The 13323-nt window shown below is 29.7% G+C and overlaps 1 protein-coding gene across 2 annotated transcripts in view; it reads left to right on the plus strand.

Annotated features, from left to right (window-relative positions):
* The window catches only part of Lrch (Leucine-rich-repeats and calponin homology domain protein), a 50379-nt gene extending 37119 nt beyond the window's left edge, over window positions 1-13260 (plus strand). Inside the window, exons 2-7 of one of the 2 annotated variants that reach the window (XM_070640777.1) lie at window positions 1933-2310; window positions 2471-3614; window positions 4474-4582; window positions 4649-4786; window positions 5380-5457; window positions 10845-13260. In XM_070640777.1, the coding sequence (XP_070496878.1) occupies window positions 1933-2310; window positions 2471-3614; window positions 4474-4582; window positions 4649-4786; window positions 5380-5457; window positions 10845-11120 (2123 nt within the window). In that variant the 3' untranslated portion in view covers window positions 11121-13260. Of the gene's footprint in view, window positions 1-1932; window positions 2311-2470; window positions 3615-4473; window positions 4583-4648; window positions 4787-5379; window positions 5458-5767; window positions 8396-10844 lie in introns of those variants that run through there. The other variant, XM_070640775.1, reaches the window with a different exon arrangement.
* The last annotated feature ends 63 nt before the right edge of the window (window positions 13261-13323 follow it).

The raw sequence follows: 13323 nt of genomic DNA on the forward strand, positions 1-13323 counted from the left end.
TTTTGCGATATTTTGAAAGTTTCTTAAAATTGCCACAGTATTGGCAACAATTTTCATAATGAGACCCATCCCCTCTACCAAGGGGCAATGCCAGTAATGGAGGAAGTTTTAATTGAGAGATTTATGAAGTTTTAAGCTCGAAAAACCTTAGAAAATTGAAATGTTTCCAAAAAGATACGGGCAAATAAGGTTGGCCAGACGGTTCGGGTGGTTTGGTGACACCCAGCGGCATAGTCAGGGTGGGGTCATTGTGGGCACGGGCCCTCCTTTGAGAATTGGAACTCCTTCTGAATTTGCCACTGAATCCCCTCCAAAAACAATAAAATCATAACTTACTCAGTTTAATTAATTAAATCAAAATGACCATCACCCCACCAGTTCAACCAGAGTTTAGCTCATTTACAACACATTCAATTCCATTTGCTTGGAAAATAAAATTTCCAATAAATTTCAAACTCATTAAATCAAAAACAATAAATCAACATTTTTTAATAAATATGTATTAAAATAAACGTTATAAACATTAAACCTCAAAAGAATTATAAAAAAAAAATATTGATTATTAATGACTCGTAATGACTTGATGAACTCAGTAAATCGTGAAAATTTATAAATAACCACAATCACTTGCGAATTTGGTTTTGAAGCTTATTCAATCGAATTACAGTATTGTCTACATAAGAGTTCTAGCTGAGTTAAGCTTTTGAAACAGTTTTCATAATGAAATTAAATACTATGTTAAGTAAGTTTATTTGAATTACAAATTAGTTCTCATCGTCTGTCGCCGATTTCCGTTGAAATATAAAATTTTTAATTAAGCATAACGAGAATATAAAGTGTCATATAAATTTGTTAACAAATCAATTATATGCTTAGCTGTTCATTTTCATTGAATATCTATTTCATATTGACTTGAAATTAATGTTATAATTTTCAGTTCGATATTAATCAAGGTCAGATTATTTATTGATTTTAATTAAACAATTTGAATGTGTGAATATCAATTTTAAAAATGAAAATTTTGAATTTCAAAAGTGAAATTTTCGAATTTCGAGAGTCAATTTTTAAAAGTTCGAAATTTTAAATTTCTAAGTTTCAAAAGTTTTCAAATTTCGACAGTTGAATTTACAAATTTTCAGAAATTTTCCAAAAGTCAAATTTTCAGAATTTCAAATGTTAAATTTTCAAATTTTGAAAGTTGAACAATCGAATTTTCAAAATTGAATTTTTGAATCTCGAAAGTCAAAATTTTGAATCTCAAAAGTTAAATTTTCAAATCTCAAAAGTTGAATTCTCGAATTTAAATTTTCAAATTTCAAAAGTTAAATTTTCGAAAGTAAAATTTTCAAATTTCGATAATAAAATTTTCAAATTTCGAAAGTAAAATTTTAAAATTTCAAAAGTTGTATTCTCGAATTCTAAAAGTTGAATTTTCGAATTTCAAATTTCGAAAGGCAATTTCTAAAATTTCAAAATTTTACTTTTCAAAAATTCGAAAGTTGAACCTTAAAGTTTCGAAAATTGAATTTTTGAATTTCGAAAGTAAAATTTTCAAATCTCGAAAATTAAATTTTTCAAAAGGCAAATTTTCAAATTTCGAGAGTCAAATTTTCAAATTTCAAAAGTTCAAATTTTCGATATTCGAAAGTTAAAGATTCAATTTTTTAACTTTTTAGCGAAGAAATTGTTTTCATTCAAAAGTAAAGAATTTTATCGATCGTAAATTCAACAAAACAAGTTCTGAAGTATTTAAAAAGAAATATTGACATCATCATTTTTACCGTTTTTTAAGGCCAACGTAAATTTCGTCATACCAGATAAGACTCTAGACTCGCGAAAAGAAAAGAAAAAGCTTAATTTGATTAATGTTTACTTGTAAAAAAAATGTCTGATTGATAAATTTTTTTCGTTTATTTTTATATTTATTTTCAGACTTATCACGAAACAGATTTTGTGAATTACCTGAGGACATTACGTCATTCGCATTTCTAGAGAGATTGCTACTTTATCATAATGCAATTCGCTCAATACCTGAGTCAGTTCGTGGACTTCATTCACTCACATATTTAGACTTAAGGAGTAATCAACTTAGTGTATTACCGCGTGAAATCTGTTACCTTCCACTTCAAATTTTTCTCATTTCAAATAATCGTCTGACAACATTACCCGATGAACTCGGTCACATGAAAGATCTGACTGAACTTGATGCAGGCTGTAATCAACTCACACATTTACCGGCACGTCTTAGTGAATTAACAAATCTTAGAGCACTTAATTTAAGGAATAATCAACTTATGTATCTTCCAAGGGGTAAGCAAATATGATTAAAAACCTTTTAAATTTTGAATTTTTAAAAACCGTTAAAATTTGAATTTTAAAAAACCGTTAAAATTTGAAAATTTAAAATCCGTTAAAAAATTTGAATTTTAAAAAACCGCTAAAAATTTAACCATCATTTTAATTTCCACAGATCTTACAAATCTCACATTGTTTTCACTCGACATAAGTTTGAATAAGATTGCATCACTTCCAATTGAATTGCGTCTTATGACGTCACTTATAGAACTCAATATCTCCGATAATCCACTTACAAGTCCGCCAGCACACATATGTGTTCGTGGCATGATACATGTCTTTAAATATCTTGAGAATGCGGCAGCAAAGGAAGGACGTGTCGAAGGAACAAATTCATTACGTCGATCATTACCAAAACAACATTCAACGCCAGTATTGAATGAGAATCTTCATACAAAAGTCAAAAGAAATACAGTCGATTCCGGTTATAGTACAAGTGATGGTGGTATTGATTCAAAATGGGCCCAAGAGCCTATACCAAAATGGCATTTACCATCAACACCATTACATGTAAGAACAGAATTAAGTAAAAGTGATACCTCAACACCAGCTGGTATATCACCAAGTGGATTCTATGAAAATCCACTTGATGATGATCTGCTTAAGAAGCAACTCGAGAAGCGTAATATGACACACTCAAATCCAACATTAACGAATGGATTTGTTGTGACAAATGAAAATTCACCGGAAGCAAATACACCTGATAGTCAAAAATCTGATGATAAGCTTAAAGCTTATGGTAACATCCAAACATATCGTGAATATAAAGAAGCTTTAAGACAACAACGTAGTCAAGAGTCGTCGTCAGTTTATAAAACCAAAGAAGCAACAACACCCGATGGAAGTACGGAACCGACTTTTAAGACACAGTCATCGTATAATAATAGCAACCAAAACTCTCCTATATCACCTTATCGTAATGTCAACCTTTCGGTTTTAAATGGATTTCAACAACAGCCACAACAAGACGAAAATAAAGGTCGTCCTGTACAAAAAGTCACACCATCAAGGAGTGTTAATACAACAGCGACCTATCAGAATGGTAATCATGCAAATGGAAAAGATGTCAACGATGGCTACATGAAACCAAGCAGTCCTTTAAAAACGTCCGGAATACTTCAACATAATAATGTACCAAATAATAATAATAACAATAATAGCAATAATAATGTTAAAGGAGCTTTAACAAACGGCCATAAACCCTTGTCAGGCACAACTGTAGGATATGTCAATAATAAGAGTGGGCAGAAAACGAATAAGTATGTTGTCATTTAATGGATTTATATTTATTTTTTTGTTGTGTCTGGGAACTTTTATTGTTGTTGAGGTTGAGGCACTTGAGGAATTGTGAATTTATATTTTTGGATTGTTGAATTTGTGGTGAGGATGATTTGGACTAGGATTAGAAGCTGATTCTAACAGGCAAAGAACATGTTTTCATGATGCAGGAAGGCCTTAGGGTTCCTAAAAGCTGTCAATTTGCCTTTTAGGGTAATCAATTGATCACTTCGATCATTACTGATACCTTACTCTGCTGTTGAGATCATGCTCTTTGCCATTCAGGAATCAATTCAAGAATCATTTCTAATGTACCCTTACTTACTTACTTCGCTGGCCGTACAGATCAACTGTGATCCATGGCCTCTCGCAGATGTCGTCTATAACTAGTTCTATCGCCGGCTTTCGCCTGCCAATTGCCAATACCAAATGCAATGCTGTCTCTATCAACAGCAGCACAATATGACGGATCGCATTATCTCCTAAAAACATGGGTCTAAATCAACCGTCATTGTCCTGTCAGGGCAACTTCGCATCTTACTGTCAATACGGCGATGTACCACTACCTTAGCGATCACACTGTGCTGTTCTGAATATCCTTAACATGCAATGAGACCGCTTTTAGGTATCGTCGCAGTCTTTCTGTAATATGAAAGCATACCTTTTGCCTGTCAAGCTATTATCCAGTTGATCTCATTTAATCCAATCTCAGTATCAACTTTAAAGCTGTCAAACTGAATTCAGACCAATTCACAGTGCCACATCCTCAACCTTAATTTATTACCTCTTATTTTCTGTATCTGACAAATTTTAAATTAATTTTTTTATGTCTGCATTCAGAACTGTTTCATGGAATCGTGATGTATCTACAGAGAAATTAACATTCACCATGCGTCGAGAATTTGACAAGCATAAGGAGGAAGAAGAATTAATAAAGCAATTGAGAAGTGTAAGAGAAATTAATTTAACTGAACATTTTGCACAGATTTTTATGTTTTTGATTATTTTTTTGTAGATTTTGGAAGCAAAATTAAAAATGTCCTTACCTGATGATCTCGCACCAGCATTGTCGGACGGTGTTGTCTTATGTCATCTCGCCAATCACATTAGGCCTCGATCTGTTGGAAGTATTCATGTACCATCGCCAGCAGTAGTGAGTTTTGAATACTAATATTGATGGTTTATGTACTCGAGCAGACAAAAATACGTTGAAATTAGTTAAGGGCAAGTCAATGTCTAGTTGATGACTAGTTCTAACGGATTTTCGTCCACTTAGGGAAGAACTATCCGGAATATTACAAGTCGGTTTATTGATCCAGAATCCGGATTCAGATCGACGTTGCTTTGACAAAGAGTTGGATTCCAACCAAATATAGCACAAAGTCAGAGTAACGTTGACTTAGGGTTAGCCGATTTTTGATAAATCAACCGATTTGTGATAGTTTGGTATGGTCATGAATGATGTCTACCCTAGCATGCATGGGGCATGGGTTCATTCTACAGAAAAACCATTACGGTGCCTAAAAGTGGTCGCATTGTCTGTTAGGGTTATTTCATACCGACAATGAGATATTGACGTCATTTAAAAATGTCCATCAAACCCTGCAAACTGTTGAAATTTCAAATTACAAAAAAATTAATTAACAATTTCAACAATTTTTATAGTCTGACACATAAAAAATAATAATTAAAAACTTAATTGATCATAAATCAATTTGAAACTTTCAATTTTTATTACTTTTGCAGCCAAAATTGACGATGGCACGATGCAGACGAAATGTCGATAACTTTCTAGAGGCATGCAGAAAAATTGGAGTTGATGAGGTAATTATCATTAAGTTAATTAATATTTTTTTAACGCTATCTTGTAGCACTTACTTAAAAATTAAAGAATTGAAAGTCATTCCTGCTTATTTTTGCTTATGTCCAAACCACATTAATCATACTCTCATTAATCTCAATTCCAATGCCATTAATTCGACAAATAATTTCAAACTTTATTTACCTTAAGTCTGCCTATAACTTTCTAAGCCTTTTCTTTCTCATACTCATACATTAATTATGACTATGACTATAAAATAATTAAAAAGTATAAACATTGCACTAACATGTTGTTGTTTGGTGTTGGTTGCAGGAGTGTCTTTGCTCCTGTGGAGATATTGTGCCATCCATCAATGATAACGATGATACATCCGACATACGTCGTCCACCAAATCCAGGAGCCTTATATCGTACAATATATGAATTATTGATACAACATCAAAAGAATCTGGATGAAGCGGCGGCGGCGTCGACGGCATTGAATGCAACCAACACCAATTCAACATATGATGATCATGATGATGGTTTTGTTGATGATTCAATGCCACTCATACGAGGCATACGACGAACGCCCGCTTCACTTGATTTTAATCGTAAGCGGAAATATGCAAGTGTTAAATTTCAACTGCCTGACACCCATCAAGAGAATGATGATAGTAATGATGAACATAATGGTGCTCTAACTGAAATAATTGAGGAATGTGAATATGATTCTGATATTGGAAAATTTAAATGTAAAGATGATGATGCTATTGAACATGATGAATCAGAGAATAGTAGTACATCATCTATGGTCGATAATTATTTACAAGTTGAACACTTAAATAACTTAAATTCACCGCCAAAATATGTAAATAATAAAAGTGGATTAAATATTAATAATATTGTCGATGAATCCAATGATAATGAGCCACATTATAAAATTGTTATGAAACGTATTGAATTTTTTGAAACAAATGGAATGAAGCATAGCGAAACGGAGAAGATAACAAATATTATTAATGATATTAATGAAATTCGAGTGCCGACACGCGAAGAACATTTTTTATCAATGATTCTGCTTATCATATTTATTCTCACTGTAACGCTTTTAATAATTTTCCCGCTGCCAAATTATTAAGGAAATAGCTAACTTTTTTATTTGTTTATGTTCGGACATGAATATCCCAAATTTTAATTATTGATGCTTAAAATTCCATATTTCAACTTCTTCATGTTGCTTTGTATACGTTTAAGTTATTGGTAAACATAAATTAAGTTTCTCATTTATTGACTGCCAAATTTTTTTAGTTAAAGTAGTCGAAGGAGCGCAGTTTTTGAGAGTTTAGGAAGGCTTGTGCTGTTTCCTTGTCTAATTGACTTGTCTAAATGAACAATTGAGGAGTTTTTGCAATAGAGTGCTCAAAAATTTTGAAGCATTTGACACTAAGTGATGAAAATTATGCAAAATGGTGCTTTAGAGAATTCGAGAGTGCACTACAGGCACCATTGTCTCTAATTAGAGTCTAATTGAACTCATAATTGAGTATTCTTAGAGTATTGCAAACTGAAATTTCCACTTAGATGCTGTTATAGATCATTACTTGGCTACAGAGAGACATTTTAAGGCAGCTAACGATTCTTGAGCCAGATTTTGCAGCACTTTAGAAGTTTGAACACCACAAGTCCAAAAAAAGTCTCTAATAGAGTTCAGACTTCAAAAACATTAGCTATGTTTGATGTTCAATCTCCAGTTGAGTCACTTCTACAATGCCCGTTACAAAAATGAAGACGGCTCATTTAAGAAGCTATTAGTGTCCTTTGACGAAGTCACCTGTGAGCTAAGCACCTTATAGCTATTAATTAGGGAGCTTTATTGATAGAAAACGGAAGCCATCTCTATGTGGCATCCAAATGGGAGCTTTATGGCATCCACGTCTTAAAACCTCGCCTTATAAGGTCCATGACGAAACCTTCCTAATTTCTGTCGCTCTGAATGGAGCCTGCCTCATTTGTGTTGCTCAAAATCGAACTTTACCAACTCTCAAATTAGCAAAATCCACAAGACAACCTCAAAAACTCTTAAAAGATGCGCTTTATATCCAATTCAATAATTCCGCGATGTATCATTACCATTATCTCATGTCAGTAATTTGAAGAAGTTGAATATTCCGAGGTGAAATGAATAATTTTTTAAGATAAATTTAAATTAATTATTTTAAAGCAACTTCAAATTGCTACTATTAAGGAACACACACCTGTTTCGCTTGTTTATATTTCATTAACAATGGAGAAAAGAGTATTGCTAATGACTGCAAAGTGAAAACTTTTATTTTCCTCATATTTATTATCAAACAAAACAATAAATCACTTTATTTAGCCAAATAGCTTGTTTTATAGAGGCATAAAAAGATTGAATCTGAACTAAAAATTACCATAAAAGTTTTTTAATGGCTTTTAGTGCTTACTTTTACTTTAGAGATGCTAGTTAAACTTATGTACTTATTATCGTACTTGAAAATGAACAGAAAGTCGAATTAATTTTTTTAATTTTCAATTTAATGAAGTAGACGAATGAATATGCAGGAACAATAATTAATTAAGGTGGCCTTTAAATGAAAGTATTAAGAATGAATAATTGATCGAAGAAAAAAGACAAATTATGCCAACTTATCAAAATTTAATCTTCATTTTAACATTTCGTATCAAAATCCTTACATTAAGATCTCTTCTAGTCATTTGATAAATTTATTGTACTTAAGTTGTTGTTGGGGTGGGGGTAAGGCTTTTGATTTGAATGGAGAAACTGAAAAAAGCTCGAAATTCGTAGACATTTAAGGATGATTAAAGATTTAAAATTATTAAAATTTGAATTTTTGAAATTTGAATTATTTTAAAATTTCTACTTTTTAAGATTTGAGTTTTTTCAATTTTGAACTTTTTAAAAATTGAATTTTCATAATTTGAAATTTTAAAATTTAAACTTTTTCAAAATTTGAAATTTATAAAATTTGAGTTTTTTTAAATTAAACCTTTTAAAATTTGAATTTTTTAAAGTTGAAATTTTCAAAATTTGATTTGAAAAGAATCGTAAAAATTTAAATCAATTCAAATTCAAAATTGTAAAAACATTTTAATTTCAAATTTTTCAAAATCATTAAATTTGAAATTTTTTAATTAAAATTGAATTGAAATTTAACATAAAAGTAACTTAAATAAATTTAAAAAAAAAATCCTCATCTAATTTAAAAATCTAAAAATTTCCACATCAAATCAAAAGCTTTATCCCCCTTCAATTCATACTGTCCTTATTTTATTTTCCTTTTCCACCGAATTTTAATCTTATTCATATTTCAATCATGAGACATTTTATATTCAAAATGAGTAAAAAGATGCTTTATCCTTTAAACCTTTGTACTTAAACATTATATCTTGATGCTTTACCATTTATTATACTAAGTAGATGCTCTTATCCAAAAAGAAAATTTAATCAAAATGAAATGAAAACATTTTCTCATTTAGAAATTAGTAGATGAAAAAGAAAAAACTCTTGATAATCATGTTTATCATACTGTTTTAGTTGAGGTGCTTTATAATGAATTGAATTGAGTATTATGAACGACATATACGATTTAGTGAAACATTCTATACATATTTACATGGGGGAATTTGTCTGTTGGAAGAATCTTTTGATAATTTTGATGAAAAATGAAATTTGGTTTTTTTAATTTTTTTTAAATTTTAAAACTTAATTTCTGTTTAATTTTTAATTTTAAAAAGGATTTAAAATTCAGTTTTAAATATTAAAAACATTAAAATTTAAAAAAAAATCAAATTAAATTTTTAAAGATTTTTTAAATTTTTATAGTTTTTAAAATATTTAAACTTAGAAATTAATTTGAACTTTTTTTAAAATTTCAACATGTTTAATTTTTTTTTAAATTCAAATTAAAAAAATTAAAATTAATAAATTATTCATCTTCCATCCGGCAAATTACTCCCTTAATAATTCCTATAAAACATATTTTTTTTATAAACTCATAAGAATTTATTTGGTGAAATTACATTGAAGACTATTTAGAAATTAATTAAAAAAACATTAAAACTTATTGGCCTAAAATTTATTTTCAACATTGAAATTATGATATCATATTTGATAGATTTTAAATAATTTGGATGAAAGAAATTATCATAAAATTAAACGAGAAAATATATTTAAATTGGATTTAGACTTAATTGATTGGTACTAATAATATTATGGAAAGAAAATAGTGATGAATGAATAAATTACAACAGATTAGATGAACTTTTAGGAGGCAGAAAGAATAATTCGAATTTGAAAACAATTAAGAATTTAAATAAAAACAACAATTTCAATAGTATAGTGTAGATATACACACTCTTTAAATGTTAGGTACTAAAGTAAATAAATACAATGAAAACCATGTTTAAATTCCATTTCCATTCTGAGAGAATTAGGTTAAGATTAGTCGACCATTTGTCTTGTTATAAACTCGATATTTGACTATAAAATGTCAGGCTTATAATTTGATTTAAGGTCGACTAATCGTAGTTTGTTTCACTTTGGATGAATTTCAAGAATCTCAAAATTCAAAAATTTTGGTTTATTTCCCAAAAGATCCACAAGAAACTTTCATAAATTCCAAAATTTAACTCAAAACTCTCACTATTTTTGACAATAAAACTAGTGAGAGTTTTAAATTTAATTGTTGAATTTAGAAGAGATTCTTAAGCCAACATAATTCGCGAATAATCCATTTAACCCAAATTTAACCTCATTTTCAGAGCTCGAATTCGACTCAAATTTTGTGTGGAAAAGTCGACTTGACTCCATACAATATTCGAGTCGACTTCGAACTCTGCTCATTTTTCAAGAATCTCCAATTCCCCCAAAAATATTCATCACAGTTTATCTTCCAACATTCAAAACTTTTTTATCAAATTTTACAAAATATATCAAAAAAATTATCCCAAAAATTTACAAATAAAAAATTTAAAATTAACAAAAAAAAAATAAAATCATATGATATGAATATGCCTTAAACAGTCATTTAACAGTAGGATTGATAAAAAATTAATAAAAAAAATTCAGCACATTAAACAAGAACAGTAACAAAAAAAAATGCACCAAAAAATGAATCTCAAAATGACCAGAAGATCAAAAATTAGAATTTAAAAGATTTTTTTAGAATTTATCCCAAAAAATAAATAAAAAATATATATTTGTCGATGTTCATTGCTTTTTTGAGAAACAGAATCATTAAAATATAACAATCAAGTAGTAAAAAAAATAAGTTTTTTGTAGTTTTGCTCATTATTGCTAAAGAACTTTTACTTCCTTTACTTTAATTTTCATTTACTCACGCATTTCATTTTATTTATAATTTCAGAAACTATTGTGCTGTGCCGCTGATATCCTCGAAGGTAAGGGAGTTGTTCAAATTGCAATTACGGTATGTGAATTATCAAAACACCAAGCTACGCCACCAAATACTATAAAATCACCTCAACGATACCAAAATCATAATAGTAACAATAATAATACCATAAGTAGTAGTAATTTAAGCAATTTTAATGGACATAATACGGATGGTTTTATAAGTAAGTCAAGCAGTTCATCATCATCGCAGCTATCAGCTACGACACCAACATCACCAATTGTTTAATGGAAATTATAGCATAAAAAAGCTTTAAAAGTATTTAATTCTTATTTCCAATTTTAAGTTGTTGTACAAAAAAATGCCAGCATTTGGAAATGTTCATGATATACACGACTGTTTCCAATTCTTGGCAATATCTAATCATCAAAATATTCAGCATATTATTGAAAAACAATAAAATTTAATTAAGGGTGTCTAATTAATAAGGTTATGTTGGATTAAAACCCTTATATTTATCAAAAAATTCAGATCCTAATCCTAGTAGACACTCTATACCAGTGATGGACAACCTGCGTGCCACGACACACTAGTGTGTCGATAGAAATGCTATGAACCGTATGCCGAATGCGATTTCGGTTGAGGCTCACCACCGAGTTGCGTCGCAACGCTTGTGTTGCACGACAAGTTGTGTCGCGACACACAGGTTGCCCCCGACTGCCCTAAACTCCAAACAACTTCATGTTTTGTGATGTTTTACCCTCCAACTTCCCAATTTCTATAAAACTTATAATCTAATTAATTTATTGATACATAATCAAAGATGTGTAAGTGTTGGAAATGTTAATAATTGGATGAAATAATATGAAGTTGTCGTGGGGGTCATATAGATGTTATGCAATGCTGCTTTATACTATTCTTGTCATTATCCTTAACTGACAAATGAGCATACTTATGTGAATGAGCATGCTCAACCAAGTGAGCATACTCATGAAGTATACTCAATCAATATGACTTAGTATGCTCAATTTTGTGAGCATATTCAAGTTCTTCCAGCGAAGGGAGGCCATATCCATGACAATAGGAAGAGGCCATGGATCACAGTTGATCTGTACGTTCAGCAAACTCAAAACAACTCATGATCATCCTCCTTGTCTATTCAGATATAAACCAATCGTTTTAAAATTGAATGCACCTCCCTCCCAAGGCATTGCATACCATCCCAATGACCCTCGAGGAAAATGGAATGGAGTCCCTTTTTCTCTCTCTTTTCTCTAGATCAATTTATTAATTTAGTCTTTTAGCCTTTTGAGCTACCTATTTAAAACAAATTATAGACAAACATATAAGATATTACTTTAAATAATAGATTAGTACGATCAAAAAAAATGTTTCAAAATTTCTTTGCACTTAAAAACTGAAAATTAAATTAATGAAATACGAAGAATTTTGGAAAATTATTCTAAAGTAAAATGGTGTGGAATTTTAAATAGCAAGGATTATCGATATCCATACAAAGAATTCCGCGTTTTGAGTTTTTGAGGCATAAACTTCGAAGAAATCCTTTATAGTCTTGATTTCGAAAATTCCTTAAAACCTAGACTCCGAGCTAACTTCAAAGCAGAGTTAGCAAAAGTTGGCAAGACTTTAAGAATCCAGAGTTGTAATGCCTAACCAACCAACTCTCTCATATTATTGAGACATTTCCCATCCCAAATGAACAAAACACGAAATGGTCGATCAAACAATATGACATATAATATACAATAACCTCAATAAATAATAAAATCAAAACAGAAAGCAAATAAAACGAAATAAAAAGTAAGATTAAACCTACAAATAATCAAATCCACCATATAATCTACTACTTTAGAGGTTTTCAAAGTTTTAAGATTATAAAAGTTATTCCTATAAGACTCTTTTAAATGTAAAATATGTTCATTGTATGTAAATCCAAAATACCCGTTATCCTATATATGGTATTTAGTAGTAATGATAACTCACAATAATCTATTAATTTACGACATAAAGATGAACATAATTCAGGAAAAAATGAGTAGTTGTGGGCCTAAAGACTTGATTTTTATACCAAAAATGAAAATATGTAAGAAATTAAAAAAAATTAACTCAAATTACAGAAAAAACTGTGAATATTGATGACTAAAATTTTTAATTGATTTTAAAATGAAAAGAACAAAAAACTCATAAATTAAAATTGAAGAATAAAAAATTTTTTTGTAGCGATTGAATAAAATACCGATGTGAATTGGCATATTATGCTCATGGAATATAAAACTAATAATGAATAAATTAGAATTAAATCACAATTGTGTGTGCCATTTTTATAATAATCTGAACAAAAATAAAATTATTGATATTGAGATTCTATGGATTAAGAACATGTAAAGGTGGGTGTAAATGGTGAAATTTTGAAGCAAATTTCATTTTTCGAAAGTGAAAGTTAAAAATTTCGAAAATTTCGAATTTCATT

The sequence above is a fragment of the Chironomus tepperi genome, unplaced genomic scaffold (genome assembly GCF_022539635.2).
Source record: "Chironomus tepperi strain 1889 unplaced genomic scaffold, CSIRO-AGI_Ctep_v1 contig_223, whole genome shotgun sequence".
NCBI classification, from domain to species: domain Eukaryota; kingdom Metazoa; phylum Arthropoda; class Insecta; order Diptera; family Chironomidae; genus Chironomus; species Chironomus tepperi.